This window comes from Parasteatoda tepidariorum, chromosome 10, assembly GCF_043381705.1.
Source record: "Parasteatoda tepidariorum isolate YZ-2023 chromosome 10, CAS_Ptep_4.0, whole genome shotgun sequence".
Lineage (NCBI taxonomy): Eukaryota > Metazoa > Arthropoda > Arachnida > Araneae > Theridiidae > Parasteatoda > Parasteatoda tepidariorum.
The window spans coordinates 87,031,064-87,055,289 of NC_092213.1; the positions used below are offsets into that span (position 1 = coordinate 87,031,064).

The 24,226-nt window shown below is 31.4% G+C and overlaps 1 protein-coding gene across 1 annotated transcript in view; it reads left to right on the forward strand.

Moving 5' to 3' along the window:
- The window catches only part of LOC122268388 (visual system homeobox 2), a 179,860-nt gene that overhangs the window by 120,219 nt on the left and 35,415 nt on the right, over nucleotides 1–24,226 (forward strand). Inside the window, exons 2-3 of the mRNA XM_071187051.1 lie at nucleotides 17,127–17,214; nucleotides 23,782–23,905. Coding sequence (XP_071043152.1) covers nucleotides 17,127–17,214; nucleotides 23,782–23,905 — 212 coding nt within the window. The remainder of the gene's footprint in view (nucleotides 1–17,126; nucleotides 17,215–23,781; nucleotides 23,906–24,226) is intronic.

Sequence of the window (24,226 nt, forward strand, 5' to 3'; positions counted from 1 at the left end):
ACCCAATTCTCCATAATACAAAAATGATCTAATTCTTATTTCAAAACGTAACACCAATAGAACTCATTCATCAGATGGAAAAGTTGAGACACGGAAAGCATGTTTCAAAGGCCTTCATGGTCAATGGGTTGTCTCCTGATACAAGGCATGAAAATTTGCTACATTTTCTTACCTTCATTTCAGAAGAAAAAAAAAACTGATTTGTTTCAAAACTTTTTATCTCAAATTCTCGTTTGGTGTTTGTCAAATTAAGGAAAGATGAGTTGTTCCCCTTGTAGGAAATTTTTGCTTGCGGGAAAAATTAGAGCAGAAAAAACATCTCAAAACTGTAACGATTCCTAATGTTTAAAACCTCTGATAAAAATCCGTTTTCCAAATGAGAACAAAGTAGTAAACAATAAATAAATCGGTAATAATTAACGATACGAAGTCACGCACAAATCTGAAAAGAATATACCGACACAATTTATAAAGCTAAAATAATTTTAATTATTTGTTTGTGTTAACTATTATGAGCAGCAATTCGTGGTGACTTTACACCATTAGGTTAAATAAACCCGTTTTTGGAAATTCAAACTTCCTCTCCATTACAGAACTTATTTTTTGTTATTTTTTCAAGCACTTTTCAAAAGCGTAACTATTAACTATACATAAAATAACGCTAGTTCTAATGCTATTAGCTATCATGCTAATTAGCTACCCATAATGTTTGGTTTTAGATAATCGTTGACGTAGCCCAACACAGTTGATTCTTGAGTTCGCCTGACATCAGTAATAAAAAATATGATTTATTAAAGAACGTTTGGTAATTGATTCAACAGAGATGTTTACCTGGAGAATATTAAATACATTTTAAATTCTTGGAAATCACCTGCAATTGAAGTTGTAACCTAGCCGAATTCTAAACGTATGTTCATTACTCCAAACCTGGAAGGGATTCATTGAATTTTAGAATCGGGAGCTAAAATTGTGCCGCTGCACAGTGGGACAGCATCCAAAGTTTCATGGCCAAAATTAGTATTTCAATAAAATTTGTTTCAAAATTTGGGGGTTTTTATGCGCAGGTAAATTGAATTCATAGTTGACATTTTGAAATACACTAAAAATACCNAATTCGTAGTTGAAATTTTGAAATACACTAAAAATACCCACAAAAAAAAAACAAAATGGCGGCTGAAATATGGCGAGCAAAAATAAAAAAAATAATGTAGTACGTTTAAATAATTAAATATAGCAATGAAACTATAATAATTTTCGTCGTTTTATATATTAAAAATGAAAAGCAAATTATATTTGTGAAGTAATATTACAAAATAACGCGAATTAATTACAAAATAACGCGAAAACATGAAGAAAAAAAGCATAATTTTTGTTTTTCGGTATGTTTAGTCCACCTTTGCAATACGGGTAAAATGGGGCAGGTTTTTTCAAAAGAAGACAACAACAAAAAAGTTTACCTAATCACCTTGGAACTTTTTGGAACTGAGTTTCGAAAGTCATTCAAACATTGTAAAATGTCAAACGATAAGATATAAACTATATGTTTGTCAAGAGTATTCACTAATCCGACACATAGAAAAATAGTACTATCATTTCAGACTCATTACTCTGATAAAAATGTAACAGTAAGGCGAAATTCCTATATATATATTTCTGGAATAAGAATTTGAAAGTTAAATTTCGAAGAAATAAATAAAAAAAACTTATTTTTCATTACATTGTACTCTCGTCAGTCCAAAAAGTAAATGTTTGGAAATGATTATGAATACTTAATGTGGGCTATATTAAAACTGTCTACACATATTTAAGTTGAAAATTTAATTTTGGATTTTTGGCCAAAGATCATGGTCTTCTGGCCTACAGTGCAGAAGAATTTTTCCTTTCATTCAATATAGATTTTTATCATTTCATTTAAAAGAAAGGAGGAAAATTCTCGCTTATCGAAAATAGAAATATCAGTACAAATGCAATATGAATCAAGTTTGGAATATTTTAAATTTAACTTGGCGTTCATTTGGTATGGAAAAGGAGCCAAGTTGTTGGAGGAAACCCTCTAATCTGTTCCAAATCCCTTTTGTGAGGCTCCAACGAAGCCATTTTTAGAGTTTCTCGGATTAGAATAGTCTGCCACGATGATTGCCTCTTAACCCCCCTCAAAAGATTTGTGTGGGATTATCCCCTTTGTTGAGGTCTCTCTCCATAGATTGACATTAGGAAGAAACAAATAATTTATTTTAAAACTCTTAAAAAAATGATAGTTTGCAAATAATAAACAACATTATTTTTTGGTTTGGATGTTTTTCATTCATTGAAAACTTTTTGTGATCAGGTATTAGGAGTTAAATGGTTTGGGAACAAAATGACACAGCTGGACTGATTATTATTAATTCGACGACATTTTTCAAAAAGAAAAAGAGAAGAAACTCTAATTTTTTCGGGTTTGGGATTTCTGCGTGATTATTGTTTTCTTTTTTAATTTACCGTCAGATGGAGTGACTTTTGTGCAAACTGTTAACTATTAAATAACTAACCTTATAATAATTAAAAAACAAAAAATTATGCATGATTTGTTATCTTAATTGATAAGACTTTTAAAGTATAACCTACCTTCCTGGCCAGGATAAGTAGAACTTCTTCAACCGAGCACACTTTCCAGCCTCTGCGACGTTAAAAAATTTGAAACTGTTTGTAACTTGAGCTCACAATTTTCCAAGGTGTTTACATTTGCCAGTTCTTGGTAAACCATTAGTTCGTTATGCTTACAACTCAAATCGATACCGAGTTTTAAAAAAATACCCCTAGATGGCACGACGCAAAAATTGAAAAAATGACAGTTTGCACAAAGTCACCCCACCTGACGGTATTTCATTATTTAATTTTTTTACAAGATGTACCAGAAAAAGAAGATACTCTTAAACTTGCAATTGCAAATGACGTGCGCCATACTACGGACGTCTTTGTTGTTCGGCAACAGTAATCTTCAACACTATTTAAAATTCTGAATGTTCTAAAGATCTGCTGTTTGAGAAGGGGTTTGATTGCACGCGAAATAGAGTCCACGCGAGACTTGGGCTGTAAAATTTTGTGTCGCATTATTCTAGTTGCGAGATTGTAACCCAACACCGGATTAAATATCATCGATTATATGGGTAGATATTTTGGTTGAGGGGTAAAAACATCGAGAGAGAAAAATCAAAATGCTGGCTGACTTTGATTCATAAAACATTGCAGTACGTGGGAATGGATTTTATTTTCCCTGTAATTAATGACTTCAATTCATATTTAACCTAAGATGTGAGACAATTATGGACGGTTGACAGTCTCTGGCCATATTATTAGACATATCAGGTGATACAGGATTATTGTTTTGATGCGACTGAAACCGGTTTGTACTTGTTTATGCTCTTACATCAATTAGTTAACATTGTGATACAATACGTTAAAAAAAAATTATATATTAACAGTAGATTGCTTAAGGAAGTCTTTTTGACTGCTTTTTAATTTCAACTGCAGAAACAATGATATATGTATAATGACACAATTTCTCAGAATTTTGTGCAACATATAATTTTTTTTAGTGTTAATATTTACTAATAACTTGTTATATAACTGTAAATAATATTAAAAAATGTCAACAATTAATTTTAAACAAATTTATTGACCCATTCACAATCCAGTCATTTTTGGGCAATATAGGTACATACTAATTTCCCGTCTTTCTAGGGTTCATGCAAATAGCAAGTATATAAAAAAATCTCCTAAATAAAAACCCATTATATGTGTGTTTAAATATAAAAGTATTGCCTCGTACAGAACATGTAATTATTCAAACACTAGACTGGGTAGAATAATTTGGTCTCATTATTATAATATATTTATATAATACCTGTTATAAATATTCTATATTTATATAATATATCGTCGAATTTGTATTATATATCGTTTCCTTTAACCCATTTATACACGAACGTAAACAAGTGCAAACCAGTTGCAGTCGCGTAAAAACAATAATCCTGTATCACCTGATAAATATAGCTAAGAGCAGATGGAACTGTATAGCTAGGAACATATCGCTAGGAACTGTATAGCTAAGCGCAGATGGTGCTGGGGTTTCAAATTCGCCTTCCGGGTTACTACTCCCGGCTTGATTTTTACGTCTAAGATTTAAAAAAAAAAAAAGCACCATCCAATCTTATTATTATACTTATAGTGTTTATAATATAACACGTTCTTTCAATCTAACTTTCAACGAAACAAACAAATGAATTCGGAATCTTCCAAGTTCATTCATTCGGAAGCAAACAAATGAATCAATCTAACTTTCAACGAAACAAACAAATGAATTCAGAAGACTCCGAATTCATTCATTCGGAAGCAAGCAAATAAATAAATCTAACTTTCAACGATACAAACAAATGAATTGAAGACTCCGAATTCATTCATTCGGAAGCAAACAAATGAATCAATCTAACTTTCAACGAAACAAACAAATGAATTCAGAAGACTCCGAATTCATTCATTCGGAAGCAAGCAAATAAATAAATCTATCTTTCAACGAAACAAACAAATGAATTGAAGACTCCGAATTCATTCATTCGGAAGCAAACAAATGAATCAATCTAACTTTCAACGAAACAAACAAATGAATCAATCTACCTTTCAACGAAACAAACAAATGAATCAATCTAACTTTCAACGAAACACACAAATGAATCAATCTAACTTTCAACGAAACACACAAATGAATTCACAGTCTTCCGAAGTCATTCATTCGGAGGCAAACAAATGAATCAATCTAACTTTCAGCGAAACAAACAAATGAATTCAGAAGACTCCGAATTCATTCTTTCGCAAGCTTACTGCGATGCTTTTAAAAAAATAACAGACACTGTCTATTTTACATAAATATAGCCAAAATAAAGGGACAACCTTCAAAACATGGCTAAACTTTATGTTGTGATATTAATTTTTTAAAATTTGTTTTAGGTTCAAGACCTGTTAGAATTTATGAATTACAGAAAACTCTCATGAATGGAAAAATAACGCGTAATTTTAAACACAAATCACATCTTCCTAGAATATTCTGCCTGTTCACTCGTAAGCATAACATAAGCGGAGGGATACATCGGAAATCTTCTAAATTTCTTCCGGTTTTAGGAAATTTGTTGTCATTCAATCAACCATAACAATGGGATGACCAAACTGTGATCCAAACGATAATGACTCGAGAATCTTTTGCTTCAAATTACTTACTGTATTACTTGTTGAAAGCATAATCATAAAGATAAAATCGTATAAATTCCCTTAAAACGTAACGTAACTCTCTTACTTAACATTATAAAACATAAAAAGAACATAAAATATAATTGCCAGATTCACAAACTCAAAATGTGATGTAATACAAAATTAACTAAGAGAAAACATGACGAAATGATGAACTTAATATTAGTGGCAACAAATTGCTTAGATATTAAATAATAAGCAATTCACTTGGAAAGTGTGCTAAAAATTGGCTAATTCTAAATTGTTGAAAATATCAGAGAAATTTACTTTTAAACCAACTAAGGATTTAGGAAACATTATTTTGATGAGAAAAAATGTTCTTTTTTCTTCGTTTTTTTTTTTAAAGAAATCTGAAAGGGTCATAGCCAATTAATATGTTTTATTCACTTAATAAGTTATTTTTCTCAGTTTAAATTGTTTTTATTTTTTAAATTAATATTTTTAAAAAAAATATTATTCGATGTTTATTTTTTAATACGAAATTTTAATTAAAATTTTTAAACTACAAAATTTTTTAAACTTAATTTTGCAATTTAAAAAACAAAATTACGAAATATTTATTTTTTTAAATAATCTGTATATTTTTAGTAAAAAATTAAATATCTATTACATTTTTTGCTTTTTAAAATACAATAATAATTTAAAAATACAATAATTTATAAATTGAATAAAAAGAAACATATTAAATAGTTATCAACCATTTAAGAAAATATAATTAAACATTTATTCGTCGCAGGTCTCTACTAGAAATCGGGCACCATTAGGGCACATATAACACACATACAATACATATAATACACATACAATATATATAATTCGCATACAAATATAATACACATATACATATAATACACATACTCTAATAATAAAAGGGTTCTTCGGAGAAATTTATAAGCAAGATCTCTTTATAACTGTTTTGGTTCGGCCTTCTAAGCAACTATCCTCAGACAAAACAATTTCATTTAAACACTTTTTTTCCCCTACTGGCAAATGAGTCATAATATGAAGTCTTACTCTATGAGGTGAACCGGGTTCGAATCCCAGTGATGGCTGATCAATATTAATTCCGCATCCACAGTGCTGTCGTAAAGTATCCTCAGTGGTAGACGGATCATGGGTTAGAGTCCCTTGTCATCAGGCTGACCATGGGAGGTTTTCGTGGTTTTCCTCTCCATGTAACGCAATTGTGGGTTAGTTCTATCAAAAAGTTTCCCACCAAGCAAAATTTCTCCCCGATACTTGGTACAGGAGTTCCCTTGTCTTCTGGATTGGGTTCAAAATGACAAGGCTACGGAGTCGAACATTAAGAGTCGTACACCCAAAAAATTGGGTCGGCTGTTCAACGACGGTTATAAAATAAAATAAAAAAAGCCTTACTCTAATCTTAGAATTGCTTCATTTGTCCTTCAGAGAAGAACATTTTTCTTATAATTCTTGTATTCAGAAAGGGTTTCAATTATTTCAAATCTCTCTGGGAATCTAACTTTAATCAATTGAATAGATTTTATTACAATGTAATTAAGAAAACAACTATTGATAAAGAAGCGTATAAAGATTAGAAAACCTCTCCAAAGTTTTGTCCAATTCATTTTTTAATATCACTTCGGCAGAATTCGTTCCCTACCAACCTCTTCCTTTGTTTCGCTACGATTACTCATCCTTCTGAATGCAATTATCTTATGAAATTAATTATTATATTAATTATAATCATAAATTTAATGTATGAGATGAATAATATTTATATTAATACTTATATAAAATCAATATGCACATTAATATTCATACATTTTTGGTTTGATACCTAAGATTTTTAACTCATCAAATAATGTATATGAAATACCGATATTTTTTTTAAAAAATTTACTATATATAATATTACATATACAATATAATATACATAATATAATATAATATACATAACATAATATAATATACATAATATAATATATATATAATTAAATATAATAACATAAATAATATAAATAATAATATGTATAGTAACATATATAGTATTTATAATAATATGTACTATTTAAAGTAAAGTAAATTTAATATAATTTTTAAGAAAAAGTCAAAGTCGTTCTTAAACGAAGAACTGAAAATACTATGATATACATTTCACAATTTTAACTCTCTCTCTGTATATATATATATANACCGATCTCCAATTTTTGTTCTTTTTACTCTATTTCAATACAAATTCATCAGAATTAGTAATTAAAGTACGATTCAGACAGCAATTTTAAAAGAAAAGTTTTTTGAAGTATTACTTTGTTCTTTCTGAGAAATTCTGAAAAGAAACATTTACTCTGCAATTTTCAACATTTTGTTTGAAACCCTACAAAATTCTGAAACTTAATACGATTACTCTGTCTTTTGCATCTTGAATTTATCTTCATGGTAAATTTTGACTTTTTTCACTAAAATTTTTTTTTATTTTCTAAGTTTTCGTTTTCATATGAGCTGGTAGTGTTTCCATTTCTGTAAATTCTTTTGAATTTGTTAAATTTATTTATATTTTCAGGATGTTTAATGAATTCGCTTTTAAAATCAGAAATATTTGGGAACATTTAAAAAAAAATTCCTATTGTTTAAGAAAGCTTTTACTCAAAGTCAATATTTCGTACCTATTATTTTTAAGTCCAAAATTCGCTCAATGTTTTTAGAATATAAATAGCAGACCTGAGCAGAATTTTAAAAATGCTTTCTAAAAGTGAAATGTTTAAAATATTCTAAAAATATATAGTAAACATTTTTTGGGACGTTTGACTACATGAAATGTTATATATGTATATATCAATCGGCGAGTGGAAATGTTCGTGCTATTGCAGTGTTAGGTAGGTAACTTCATTTACGTCACTATAGAGCTGCACAATGGGCTATTTATCGACGTTCTGGGAAGCATCCCTGAGGATGATCCGAAGACTTGATATCACAATTTTGATCCTCTGCACAGGGGATGGCTCCTCTGCTTTGGTAGCCCGACGACCTGAGCACGAAGTCGAGCACTTTACGGTAGAACAGTATAACGAGGACTGATACCGTGCACCCTCGGTCCCTACGAAGGGTGATCGAAGTGGTCACCATCCCGCTTACTGACCGCGACAAGTGATGTTCGATTTCGTTGCTCCACTGGGAACCGTGTCTTAACGACCTGTTCACCATTGTAGTGGGAGCCATTGCAGTGGGCAAAAAAATGATTGCATCGTTGTTAGTCATATAAATCTCATGTACAGTCTTGATAGTCCGGAAAAAAATGGCTGTTAACCAGATTTTTCACCCTTAAAGGCATGTTCAAACACGTTTAAGGCAAGAAAAAATTTGATCATGGGTATCGTAATATGATAAAATTAATAAAACTAATTTTTATTGCAGGGTGACAATAGTTATAGAAGTGTGCCTTTTAACTTTAAAAGTGCTACTCACTTTCATTTTTGTTAACGAGAATTGATCTTTGAATTGATGTTACATGAAGGATGACAACACGAGCAAAGAGATGACAAGGGAGGAGAAGAAGTGGTGAAGCAAGTAAGGTAGACGGGATCTTAATTTCAGGCATTCATCATCAGCTCGTTAAACACTAACACTTCAGGATAAACAAACAAATGAAAAAAAAAATAATGAAAAGACGAGAAGGAAAGTAAATAGCTCATGTGCCAGTCGAACAATGAAAAACAAACGCAGTTTTATTCTTTTGTTAGTTACACTTGAAATTCTTTTTTTTTTTATCATCGTGATTTTTTAAATTTAGAATAGCAATAGAAAAACCAATAAAGGGATGTCATAAAAAGGGGCAAAGAAAAAAGCAATATTTCTTAATATTTTTACGATGTAGTAAAAAAATAATTATAATAAAAAATTGTAAAAAACTATTAAAAGTTTTGTTGAGTTTGAGACAATTTATACAAATTATATTTTAAATATATTATTACAATATATATATATATATATTATTACAATATATATATATATATATTATTTCAATTCATGCTATAGAAGAGTATGTTGTAAGGTATGAATTCAAATGATTTCACTGTGTGTATGAGGAGAAAGCATTCCATCCTCCTAACAGAGAAGAGAAGATCTCTTTTTTGAGAGAGAGAGAGAGCCAAGTTATCTGCTAATTTAGTGTGGAATATGGCGGGGTATGGCATACCGCAGTGTCCGGCCAGAGGCCGACTACCAAATATTTCATTTATCTCACCGACTTACTAATGGCCAAGTAATTTAATTAACGCAAGAGGGGTTTCGGGAAAATTCTTGGCATACCTCAGCCACTAAACCTAATATCAGGCAATGAATGAAAGAAAATCCCCTCCCCCCCCTTCCCTTTTGAATATTACATCCATGAAAAGGCATACCGCGTTTGGCGAGGAAAGCATGGCGTCGTTCTTTCTATATTGAAATAAAATATTAGACTCGTGACTGAAAAGGTCTGCGAAGTATAACACTTTTAATTATTTTTTTTCTTCTTCTTTTCTTCCCCTCTCATTGCAAATATTTAAAAAAAAAAAAAAAAATTTATTCTATTGCGTTATCGATCCGTTCCAGATTCGCTATTAAGGAAATATCGTTGTACAGAAATTTTGCTGCAGTGAAGGTTTACAGAATTTCACGTCCGAAGTAAATTATGACGACTTTTACAGCTTATTTTAGAGATTTTGAAAATCGAAAACACTTCTAGATTATTAAAAATGACGTGCATGTGAATGTCTGTAGAATTTCAAATGTAAAGATAAGTGTATGCAGCAAAAATTCTTTTTATTCTACGAAATTCTGCGTTTCTAAATTATTCTACGTACTGTAGAGTTTCTATCACGTAATCGATCGGTTCCAGATTCCCTATTATAGAAATTTCGTTGTACAGACATTTTGTTGCCGTGAAGGTTTACAAAATTCCTTGTCTGAATTAAATAATGACGACTTATAAACCATATTTTAAAGTTTTTTTCAAAAATGTTGAAAATCGAAAACACCTCTAGAATACTAAAAATGACGTGAATGGGAATGTCTGTAGAATTTTAAATGTAAAGAGAAGTGCATGCAGCAAAAATTCTAAAAATGTCAGAAATCGTAAGCATAAATGTCTAAAAAATTCCAAAAATGACAGAAATCGTAAGCATAAATGCGTAAAAAATTCTAAAAATGACAGAAATCGTAAGCATAAACGTGTGAAAAATTCTAAAAATGACAGAAATCGTAAGCATAAGTGTGTAAAAATTTCTAAAAATGACAGAAATCGTAAGCATAAATGTGCAAAAAATTCTAAAAATGACAGAAATCGTAAGCATAAATGTCTAAAAAATTAAAAAAATGACAGAAATCGTAAGCATAAATGTGTGAAAAATTCTAAAAATGACAGAAATCGTAAGCATAAATGTCTAAAAAATTCTAAAAATGACAGAAATCCTAAGCATAAATGTGCAAAAAATTCTAAAAATGACAGAAATCGTAAGCATAAATGTCTAAAAAATTCGAAAAAGGAAGGAAAAAATAAAACGTCTACGAAATTCGTTGATAACCACTTTGTGGGATAGGAAATGATTGTTATTAAATGTTGCAATTAAAAATTTTGCTATAGGGATATGTTTTGTATAGAGACGTTTTAAATGAATCTCCAAAGACAACAAAGGTTCAATTTATTTTTCTCTCTTATCTCACTCCTATTATTTGAAAATCGCTAAATTTATTACATCATTGTTTTTCTAATAGAAATTAAAACTCAGTCAAAATGACTTACTTAGGCAAATCTAGTGTTAATCCAATAACTCTATATTATATATAACATCCCTATAGATAGTACGCTAAAAGGGACAATGTCCAATTGTTATCGGATGCTTCGTTGCGCGTGATTGTAGTGGACAAGAAATATTAAAGCATCAGTTGCAATATTATTTATTTTCTCAAACTATTACAGGAAATAATTCCTCTTTTCAAATAACGGGTAGTAGTTAAATTTTTTAAAAAAGTATCATTTATGAATTCCCTTTCAATAAAGTTCTTCATTTTTAAAATAAAATTTGCATTATTTCATAAGATGTCTAAAAACTAAAGTTTATCTGTGATCCAATATAATTAATAGAATTATTAATTATTTAGTTAAACATAACTATTCAGATTATTAAATCAAATGAAATATTTAAAGAATTTTTATTAATTTTAAATACAAGGGTGTTGTCCCCTGAAGTAAAAGAGCTCAAACTAGAAAATTGTGTGTTTATAAACAATTGCTGCGACATTTTCTAAAGCTGATGTTTCCAAGAAACGTTGCTGTTAGCTATTTTTTTCCTCTACCACTCAACATTTTATTCAACCAATCCTCAATGGTATATTTTTAAGGCACAAGAATGACCACCTCATTCACCAGATTTGAATCCAATATGTTTTCTGTTTAATCTGTTTAATCCACCTCATCCTTAAAAATCTGCAACATTCTTTATGAATGTTGGTCACTTTAAAGTTTTCTGTTAATGACAGGTAATACTGTTCGTCTTTAAGTGAAATATTTTATGATGTATCACACTTTATGATATTTTATGATACATCACACTTTATGATATATTATGATACATAACTGAAAGCACAATAGGAAAAATATTCTGTACAATAGCCATTTATGAATGCATTTATGGATTAAAAAGAGTCATTTGGCATTAATTTTCGAGCAAACAAGCTTTAAAAAATTAAATGTTTTTTTTTAAAAAAAATTGCTTTTATTTATTTTTTTTAGCATTATTTTATGAAGAAAAAGAAATGTACTTATGATGTTGTGATGTCAAACAAGCACGCTTTAAAAAAATTAATTATTTTTTGAAAGAGTTTTTGAAAGAGTTTCAAAAGTTGGTGATATAAGAAGTTGTTTATCAATCCATTAGTAAATTTCAACTCAAATATTTTCTTTTTTGAAATTTTAGAGCAATTGAATTATGTCGAGCGCATTCTTAAAAGCATGAGTGAATAGAGAATATTCAAAATAATGTAAATTTCAACTTGAAGATTTTCTTTTTTTTAAATTTTAGAGCAACTGAATTATGTCGAGAGCATTCTTAAAGGCATGAGTGAATAGAGAATATTAAAAAAAAAAAAATTAAATTTAAACATGAAGATTTTCTTTTTTTAATTTTTAGACCAGTTTAATTATGTCGAACGCATTCTTAAAAGCATGAGTGAATAGAGAATATTTAAAATAATGTAAATTTCAACTTCAAGATTTTCTTTTTTAAAATTTTAGAGCAACTGAATTATGTCGAGCGCATTCTTAAACGCATGAGTGAATAGAGAATATTTAAAAAAATGCAAATTTCATCTTGAAGATTTTCTTTCTCCTTAAAATTTTACACCAGTTTAATTATGTCGAACGTATTCTTAAAAGCACGAGTGAATGGAGAATATTCAATAAAAATAACTTTTTAAATGTTTTCAGTGCAAATTATTTGGTGAGTTATTGGGAGCTTCCTCGTAATAACCCCTTTTATTAAAGATCATTTGAGAAGGAATTGATTTTCACGAACGGACGCCAAGTTAGAAAGAGGTGTGAATTTTATGGCAACCTCCCGAGAATTCCATGGTTGTAATTTCGGGAGAGGGGGGGAAGTCAGAGCTTCATTTTTGGCAGGCGAGGAATGCGGGGACTTATGAAGGGGCACAATTTATGGACCCCTTTTCTCTTCTTTTGGATCATATTTTCTAGACTCTCGTTTTAGAGGTTAAAAGTCATTTTCTTTCGCATAACGAAATACACTCTAATAATAATAAAACAATAAGAGAGAATGAAAATATAGTCGGACCTCTATTGAACGAAGTCGCTAAATCCCGATAATAAGTTCGTTATATGGAAAATTCGCTAAATAGAAAAATCACCTTTTAAAATGCTTAAACGACACGAAACAGGTTTTAAATTCATAAATATTAGACATAATTAAAATAGCAAGTTATTTTACGAATTACTGCACCTTTATCTCGCAAATTAGTATCTACTATTTTTTTTATAAATCTAAAAGAAATCTGCATAGAAAGCAAGAATAAAGCAAAACATTATCCAGTGTTACACTATCATGCTACATACATTTTCAGCTAAAATAAAGCTAAATTTATGCATAATATTATAGCTGCACTTATTATAAAAGTAATTTTAAACATGCATTACCACATGCGTTCTTAAGTTTAATGGCTACTGATAAAATCCGTTAATTTTATTTGAGTTTTTCGTTTGAAATGCAAACAAAAAAGGAATTNTTTTTAAAAAAAAAAAAAAAAAAAGGGGGGGGGGTAAGGGATTTTACTACTTTTTCTAAGAGTTAAGTGGCTTCTGAAATCAATTCAAGGGCATTTCCCTCATAAAGTTCATTAACAAGTTTAAAATGTTTTGAAATATTTTGGGAAATAGGGAGAGCGGATCTCAAGGAAAAATTCGTTAAATAAAAAATTCACTTCGCTATTTGGAAGTTATTTTACAAAGAAATTTCCAAAATGTTCTTGGTTCCTCGAAAAAACTCGCAAAATGGAGAAATTCGCCGAAATGGAAGTTCGTTAAATAGAAGTCCGACTGTATTTCATTCTCAAAACAACAAAGGATAACGATTAGTTTATGAACTTTAGTTAAAAAAAAAGAAAAAAAAACATTTGGGTCATAGCAGGTTCTCCATTTACAGTGCTTTTTGCAAAATATTTTGTAGAGGGGTAGCTTTCAGAATTTTAAAAACTAAAACTTTTAGAATTTTTGGTAATTTTGGCAACATTTTAAGAACCACCACGAAATAACCATACCCCTAGTGCAGTGTTTCCCAAAGTTTGGTACGCGTACCTCCAGAGGTATGGAAACAGTTTAGAGGGGGTACGCTTTCTTATGCGAAATATCTTGCAACAAACGAAAATTTCAAAAATATTTAATTTAAAAACAAAACCAGCCATGAAAATTTACGATAACGTATTTTCTATTGACTATTTTTTGCAGAGTTAACAGTTAATTAGTGGTGTCAAGTGCCAGTTGCGATTTTTAACTTTTGTGCAATTTTTTTTATCGTAAAAAATGCGGTCATTTCTTTCTTAGTGGTACACAAAAGTCATAAGTATGGGAAACACTTCTCTAGTGGTACATACGCTCTTACTTTGGTAAGAAACCAGCTTCAAATGAATGCAGTAAATAGAAAAAATAAAAAAAATTACAAAATACTCACAGAGTTCCTCCCCCTAATATTAGCTCAATTTATGCAATGTTTTTTTTGGGTAAATTGGACTAAATGCGTGATTTTCAAATTTTTTTCTGTACGTATTTCAAAAGAGTGTTTTCAAAAAATATTGCGCCCATATTTATATAGGAAACAAGTTCTATAAATGCGACAATAAATGTGAAAATAGTTAATAATCCTCAATAATAAAAAAATAAACAATCCTCAAAACGTCTACCCTAATGCTATGTTGTAGCACTAAAAATGCAATGCTTTATGTGCGGATTGCGCAAATTAAGAGCTTTTTAAAATGTTTGTATAATAAATATTTCTAAACAAATATGGAATTTTTTGAAAAATATGACTCCCTTGCTTTGGCCANAATAAAGATATTCGACTAAATAAGAAATTTTTATAATATGATCCCCATATTTTAATATGAAATCTGTTTCAAATGAAAGATGCAAATTCTTTTTAAGAATTTAGAAATTGTTTCCAACTAATTAAAGTATCCATTTATTACTGCCCGTAATTTGTTCTAAATATGTACTTAGTTTTGGGTAAACTAAACTACATAAGAGTTTTTTTTAGAAATGTTCAATAAATATTTATTGACATATATCATATATGAGAACTTTTTGGAAATAGGACATTCGTATTTTAATATTCAATTCCGATTTCAAATGATAGCGACGATTAAAAAACACTTAAAAAATTAGCTTCGATAAAAATAAATAAAAAAGTGCCTACCTTAATATTAGTTCCATGTATGTACCGCTTTTCTTTGTAGATTGGACTGAATTACATTCTTTTTCAGAAATTTTCTATAAATATTTTTAAGCATGCTTTGAAAGATATATAACGCACAAATTTTGATAATGAAACCAGTTTAAAAAGTATCTAAAAAATTATAAAAGATAGCTACATTAATATTGGTTCCATTTATGCAAAGCTCTTTTACATATATTGGACAGATTAAGCGCTATTTATAAGTATTCTTAATATGCTTTCAGAAATACATGTGTATTTTTTATTTTGAAATTATGTCACCCTTTTGAACCAAATGAATGTTTCAAATTTAGGCCACAGTACAAAAAAATTATAACAGTTTGCATACATTCTAATATTAGCTCTAAAGTATGTATTAATTTCTTTTCTGGATTAGTTTTTTTTTTCTTTTCGAGAAATTTTTTATTGATATTTCTAAACAAGTATGCGTATTTTAGGAAAATATGACATCCATGTTTTAATATAAAACCAGTTTCAAAAAAATCAAGAGATCTAAAAAATTATAAAAAATTTGCAAATTGTCCACCATTAATATTAGTTCTATATATGTACTTATTTTTTCGTGAATTTTGATGATTGGACTGTATTGGAGCTATTTGAAAGATTTTTCAAACTTATATGGTTATTTTTTCATCTTGTGTCGAAACATTTTGTGATACTATTTCAAATATACGTGGAAAAAGAAATATTTGTGAGTCATCGTTGAATGTTCCTTACGTTGCCTGATTGATTAATTTTTTTGAAAAGATTTATTCAACAAAAATATGCTGGAGTGACATTTTTTGATATTTTTGACAAGTAGGGACATTTTTTGCCCTAACTAATACTATAAGATATTCAAATATATTGTCTAAATCATCTTAAGGTCTTTCATACTGCTCTAATTTTTTTGAATGAACGCGCGTTTTGCTTATTAAACCAGACAGTGACCCCCTCCCCGCATCCCATTTATTTTTGCTTTCTGCACGGATGGCTTTTCCTTCTTTATTTACATGCGAAATATACCGCAGGATTTGAAATTCTCCAATGCGTAAAGATGACAGCGTTAATGCTAACAACACTTGGTGTTAATGACAGAATGTTATTAACACCTAAATACACTATAGAACACAACAATACATTAAAATACAACTCATAATACTCCGCCTCTTGAGGTAATTCAAATCCTCTTATGTATCAACACTCACTCTACACGTATTTAACCCCTTCCTTCTCGCTCCCGTGAAAATGACGGGATGAGGTTTCGCCCTCTATTTCTCGCTCCCGTGAAATTTCCGGGCTGGAGTGTTCAGTAGCAAAGCGCCAATAAGAATAAAACTAATACATTTATTTTGCCCCGGAAAACATTTTATATCTCTTTTTACACACCAGATGGCAGTACCAGGATATTTTTTAAGGTAATTGTAGATAGTTAGTTTATTTTAAACCAGATGTCAGCACTGATCAAATTCGTGTATTTGGCAAAATATGGCCGTTTTCTTGAAAATTAACCGATCGTTAAGGAATTAACATGTGTAAAAACAGAAATGCATTTTAGGGTCACACATTTTATAAAGTCGATCAAAGCAAAGAAAGTATCATTAAATAACCAGTTTCACTCACCGAACTCCTTAATCATGTGTCCAAACTCTTGTCGATAGATTAGATTCGTCGATTATTTTGTCGATAGTAATAGATTTTAGACCCGTATAAGTGACAGAAGTCAATTTAGATAAGTGACTCATGAGTAATAGAGAAGTGACTCATGAGTCATAGAGAAGAGTCATAGAGAAAAGTGACTAAAAAGAGTCACTTCTCTATGATGCAATCCGTTTAACAAACATTTATTTTCAATGTGCGTAATTAAAAGAATGAATTCATACTAATTATTGTTATTTCATTCTTTAGTTTTAGGAACAGAATTCTCAAAAAATGGTGGCCTTGGAGATGAAATGAATGCCATGAACAAAAAGAAAAAGAAAAAACGGAGACATCGGTAAGATATCTCATTCCATCACTTTCTAAATCCAATGATCGGATTTTCAAGTACTCAATCTGAGTGGCTTGAGGGGATGACCACAAACAGTTTGTGCGGTCAGTTGACAGTTAATCAGTAACAAATAACGTACATTTTCTGAATAAACATACTTTTCTTTTTTTAATACGAATTTCTTTTTTTACCCTCGAAATACGGGGTAGGCCATCTGATTCAATTTAATAGTCGTAAACCCATAAAATTGGGTCGACCGTTCAACCACGGTTATAAAATGTTTGCTACAATTATCCCAAATTCGTTTATCCTAACCCAAAAATCCGTAAAATTAATTTATCTAAAGATAATTCTTCCCGAAAAATAATTTTTAATTTTTTATTCATTATTTTGATAGTCGAAGAATTTCAAACTGCAAGGTATAAAAAAAAAATTTTTTTTTTAAGTCGTCGCAAAGAATGCAGTTTTATGCAGCAGAATAAAAAATTTGAGCGAAAAGGATCGAAGAGTGACTGAGAGATCGAAACTTAAATGATGACTTTTTTTTTTAACAGGGTGCGTAACCAAATTATTCAACAAAAAATAAGCACCTTTTAAGCACTTTTCAAGCACTCAAAAATATTTTGAAGCACTTAAAAAAATATCATAATTAGGCAGGGTTGGAGAGTTTTTGATAATTGATGGTTTTATTGCGTTTCAACCGTCATGTCATAAAAAAAAAACCTTTTGGCGTTGTTTTTGACAATTCGTCACTTTGAAACTAAACTGTGGTAACTCAAAGAAGCAAGTTTTTCAGGAGAGCGATTTTTAACTTTTCGAGTAGGCGATTCACACCAATGCGATAACGATTTATCTACTCTCTAAATTAATATGAAATAACACTTATGAAAATAACATGTTGTTTCTCTAAAAGGGTGATTTTTTTTTTTACACAAAATGATTCTAATACTATCTTATTTTTCGATTTTTTTTCTTCTTTTTTTTGAGTTACTACGGTTTAGTTTCAAAGCGACGAATTATCAAAAATCATGAAATTTTAAATTATGTAAAATGAATGCCGTTTTCATACGCTACGGACTGACAATACGCCGGAATAGATTAGGGGTTGGATTAACTGTGAAAAATGTTTAATAGAACAATGTGAACTGTAACTTTTTGCATAATTCGCAGCGAAAATCAACACAGTAAAGGAAAAATCTAATTTTGGAAACGGGAAAAAATTAAGTACTTTTTAAAAACACCAAGCACCTTTAAAGGCTTTTAAAAAACGAAAATAAGCACCTTTAAGCACTTTTTAAAAACACTACGCACCCAGTTTAAAATCAAATGTTTTTCAGTGTGGTACCCCGCGCTATACATAATAGTTTATAATCTTTGACGAACGCGAGAAAAATAATTCAAAGAATAAATTTATTTCTTTTTTCCTTCTTGAACTTGAAAATGGCATCCTTCACGACGCACCATTTAAAAAACGAAACTCAATCGCTTCACCTTAAAAACGAGCGCAAGTTTTAAACAACGAAGACGTTATTAAATGTCACTTAATGCTTTTTAATTCATAAGCTCCAAATTACTTTCTTTCTTTTTTTTTGTTGTCTGTAAATTGATAATCTTTTCATTTTCTCTCGCAAAATAATTAAAGAAGCGCGAAGAATATTCCTTTTTCCTCCTCCTCCCCCCTTTTATTCTATTCTTAAAAGCAAGGGAGATAAATTTAGGGCTGTTTTAATTAGAATTCGCCATAAAAATCCCCTCTTCCAAGGTTTGAGAGAGAGAGAGAGATTGATGATATGCCCAGAGAATTGTGCAAACACGAGAGGCGAGAGAGAGAGAAATATAATAATAGCTATTATTTGGGTCGTTTTCTTATCTCTATAGTGTGTTTAATATTAATCATTTGGAAAGTATTTTTCTTAACAAAAGTAGGTTTATTTTTGATGGTCTGAAGGGATTTCAATTTCGCTAAAACTTTCCTTTCTCCATAGAATCTCACTACAATAGAGAAAAAGATTGCTTCATTTCCTCTCCCCCCCCTCTCTCTCACCTCACGAAATTACCACCCCCTCCTCACTTTATAAGACTGAAATTACTTCTAAGATGACAACATGCTTTTTGAACCTAATTTTTTTNTTTTTTTTTTGACAAGGCATGTTTTGTGACCCCCCTATTATGCCTATAATTGTTTAACTTGGTAGGGTACACTAGTATCCGGTAATATAATACCTGGTCCAATATGAATATTATGGGTCAATATTAAGGCAAGATATCTTGCAATGTGTTGAAACAGAATATTGACTTCGAATTTCCTCATTTTAAAGCTAATAAACACACTATTATATATATATAAACTTGATTGTCATATTGTGTACCCCCTAATTAGCCTATAACTATTTCCTCTAGTATTCCCCCATTATTACCCGGTAATATAATACCTGGTCCAATATGAATATTATGAGTCAATACTAAGGCAAGATATCGGGCAATGTGTTAATACAGTCTTCGAATTTCTTCAATGTAACGCTATTCAACACACTGTTATATGCATGCATACATAGTAACTTATAGGCCCACATTATGTACCCCCTAATAAGCCTATAATTATCTAGTAGGGTACACTATTACCCGATAATATAATACCTGATCCAACATGATTATTATGGGTCAATATTAAGGGGTGATATAGGACCATGCAGTATTAAAGAATATTGATTTCGAATTTCCTCATTTTAACGCTATTATGTTTATGCACATTTATGTACAGTACTCGAAATAAAAAGGAAAATTTAAAATAAAGACTTCACTTTTGATCGAATGCTCAGATTTTCACGTTTTACGACTCACTCTTAGCGGTTTGTGGGAAGAGAAGTTATAGACAACGCAAACCTATGAAAAGGTAGCCCCAGCATAGAATCGAGTTAACATGTCTTACATACTAATGAATTGAAATTGTATTTTTTAGTGGTAGACACACTACAGTACTCCCCCACCAGAATTATATCTGTGATAGAATTCGATGAACAGATACCACTAGTTGATTCATTACTGTTTTGTGAGAAGCCGAGAGAGTTGCATTAAGACACCGAACTTTTGTGTGCTGATTGTGAGAGCTGTATTAAGTTCATGGTCGTGGTTGCTCCTGTGTTGCCATTCGCAGTCGAGTGTATGCAGGCCAATGTTGTGCGTGATCGAGACTGAGTAGCAACAGCGCGAGGCGGTGGATAATGTCGCAGTCACAAGTAGCGAGTCAACTGTTCAATGTGGATCATCCATCGAAGTAGGCGTATTCCGATCGAAGTGGTCGTTACTGCCAAGATAAGTATGTTCATATCGAAGTGGGAGTGTCTGTCAAGGTAGGCGTTTTCCCCTCATGTCCGGGTCACCAATGTGGGGAGAGAAGTTGTAGACAATGAAAACTTTCATCTGTGGAAAGGTTCCCCCTCCTTAGAATAGGGTTAAGAATTGTATTTTTGTAGTGGTAGACACACTACAGGTTCAAAGGTGCGATCACAAATGTACTAATCAATAAGTGATATTTTAAGTTACGAAATCAAACACAAAAAAGTACTTCCCCTGTATAAATATACTCCATTTTTTATTTTTCTAATGGATTTGGATTCTTGATTTATAAAATATCCGCAATCTGGTAAATACGTACTATCCCAGCAGTTCAATCAAGTGAACGGTCGAAAGTTTGGATGTTAATCATGTCTCTCAAGAACTTTTTATCATGCATCGACGCATCTCTTAAGAACTTTTGAAACGAATCAAAAAACTTAATTATTAAATTCGTTTTACCTAAGATCCATGCGTAAAAAAGTAATTTTTAAAAATTATTTATCAATTTTTTTCTATTTTTTTAATAATTGTAAAAATTTTTTAAATTGTTAGGTACGCAAGTTTTTTCATCATTTCTAAAATTGTAATTTTAAATGACAAAATACAAAATGTGAGGGCCATCTCTTGACNAGGTAAGTATATATATATATATATATATGCTCAATTTTTAGGCAGGGAAATGAATGGCAAACAATTTTCGGCTTTTCTGTTGAATTTTACTGAATATTGGTCTTTACCTACGATTTTGTTATTTTTTTTTATATAACCGTCGTTGAACAGCCGACCCCAGAAGACAAGGGAATTCCTGAATAAACTAGTGGGAGAAATTCGCCTACGTGGAGGACTTTTTGATGGAACTAACCCACATTTGGGTTACATGGGGAGAAAACCTCGAAAATCCCTCACGGTTAGCCTGACAGCAAAGGGTCTCTAAACCAAAATCCATCTACCACTAAGGATATTCCACGTCAGCACTGTGGTCGGTGCAAGCTGGATGCGGAATTGATATTGACTGGGATTCGAACTCGGTTCACCGCAAAAGGCGAACGCTTTATCCCCAGAGCCATCGCGGCTCACGAAAGCTAGTGTGCCCCAATGCTCGAATCAGAAGTGCCTTCGTGTTCAATATTTCAAGAATACAGACATCAATAGTTGTAAACCCAAAAATGGGTCAGTTATTCAAAATAAAGTTCGAGCTTCCGAGACAAAAAAAAGAAACGTTTCCTTTTGTGTATCAGATGTGTCCAGTTGTTGACCTGACCCCCAACCCCACTTCTGGGGAAGGAAGAGAGGGGTTGTTTGCACACTCTCTGTCCCGATTTTAATTATCCCCCCTTGAGTCAATAGAGGGAGGGAGGGGAGAGAGTAAATTTGTGACACATTTGACAGCAATTATAAGGTATATCGATTGGAACGGGAGTCGCATATGAATTCCGGATATGAATTCATACCGGATATGAATTTTTCCTCACATGTGTTCCATTTTGAAAACTCATCCCTAGTTCAATTACCATCATAAAACCTGAGTCTATAAAAGATATTTAATATTCTTGACTGCGGTAACGAAACATCTCATATGCCAGCTTTCTTTTTTTTTATTATATCTGAAAATGCGTGCTTAAAAAATATGGACACAGCTCAAATTATATATTTACCGCTCAAAATGTGTATTGTATAAAATAGACGCAGCTGAAAATGCGTATGAACGAAAATGGACGCAGCTCAAATTATATATTTACCACTCAAAATGTGTATTGTATAAAATGGACGTAATCGAAAATGCGTATGAACGAAAATGGACACAGCTCAAATTATACATTTACCTATCAAAATGTGTATTGAATAAAATGGACGCAGCTGAAAATCCGTATGAACGAAAATGGACACAGCTCAAATTATATATTTACCTGTCAAAATGTGTATTAAATAAAATGGACGCAGCTGAAAATGCGTATGAACGAAAATGGACACAGCTCAAATTATATATTTACAGCTCAAAATGTGTCTTGTATAAAATGGACGCAGCTGAAAATGCGCATGAATGAAAATGGACACAGCTCAAATTATATATTTACCGCTCAAAATGTGTATTGTATAAAATTGAAGCAGCCGAAAATGCGTATTAACAAGAATGGACACTTCGCAAAATGTTTTTTTTTTAAAGAGCATATGAAAGATTGTACCAAACTCAAACCATGCGAGGATTCAAGGCACCCATAACTAGCTCCCTATTTACCGAACTTTTGTGAAATGAATGATTGGTTGAATCACCATAGTACTAAAGCAGCATGTTCCATCTTAATTTGATGATTGCTGTTGGTCCAGCAACACGAAACATAACTTGATGGTTGAACCATTATAATAGTAAAACAGTATCTTCCATCCTATTTTAATGGTTGTTGTTGGTCCAACATTAACAAACAAATCTTGTTGGTGGACCATCAAAATAGCCATACAGCATCTTCCATCCTATTTTGATGGTTGCTGTTGGTCCAACATTAAAATAACATAACTCGTTGGCTGACCATCTCAATGGTAAAACAACATCTGCCATCAAAATATGAAAGTTTATGTTTGTCCATCAAAAATCAAACAATGCTCGATGGTTTACCATCATAACATAAAGCAACATTTTCCATATTGTAATGATGGAAACTTGTTGGGCCTTCAAAAACCATCCAACCTAGATGGAAACTGTTGTAGGATGGTGACCATCAACACATGTTGGTCCATCAGGAATCTTACTTAACCTCTTCCTTCTCGCTCCCGTGAAAATGACGGGGTGAGGTTTCGCCTTCTATTTCTCGCTCCCGTGACATTTCAGGGCTGGAATCAGTAGTAATGCACCAATAAGAATAAAACTAATTCATTTCTTTTGCCCGGAAAACATTTTATTTCTCACTTTACTCATCTGATATTTAATACACTAATTAATTATTNTTTAAGGTAATTGTAGATAGTTAGTTAATTTTAAACTAGATGACAGCACTAATCAAATACGTGTATTTGGCAAAATAGGCACTTTTATGACCGTTTTCTTGAAAATTAACCGATCGTTAAGGGGTTAAACCAACATTAACCATCATAACTCTTTGAAGGTATTATCAAGAATTTTGTCTTGGGTAGGCTGTAACGGAGTTGCATCAGCTTGAAGTCGAAATGAACCGATCAGAATACGCTTTTACTAAATGGACTTATTTTATATTTCGTAGGTCATAACTCTGTGTTTGTTTGCAGGACCATATTCACGAGTTACCAGCTGGAGGAACTGGAGAAGGCTTTTAAAGACGCTCACTACCCGGATGTCTATGCGAGGGAGATGCTCTCCCTAAAGACTGACCTTCCCGAAGACAGGATACAGGTAGATCACATCTTTTTTTCCCCTTCAATTCATAATAGTCAAACTCCGATAAAAGTACTTCAGAAGGGCAGAAATCATTCCCAGCAGTCGCCTCATAGAGAAAAAGAACGAGCGTAGTTTGTGTTGTTTCTAATGCCACACGACTGCTTGGTGAAAGGCAGAGTGTGTGTATCTTGTTTTTCAGTGGCACCATCTATGGCCAAGAATTCGACTTCTGCCAGACCCATTTATAGGGCGGACCCAGTCATGCATCCACAGATCTTAATTTTCGACCTGAATCAGAGATCCCCCAGATGTATTGATTTGTTATGGGGGAACGTG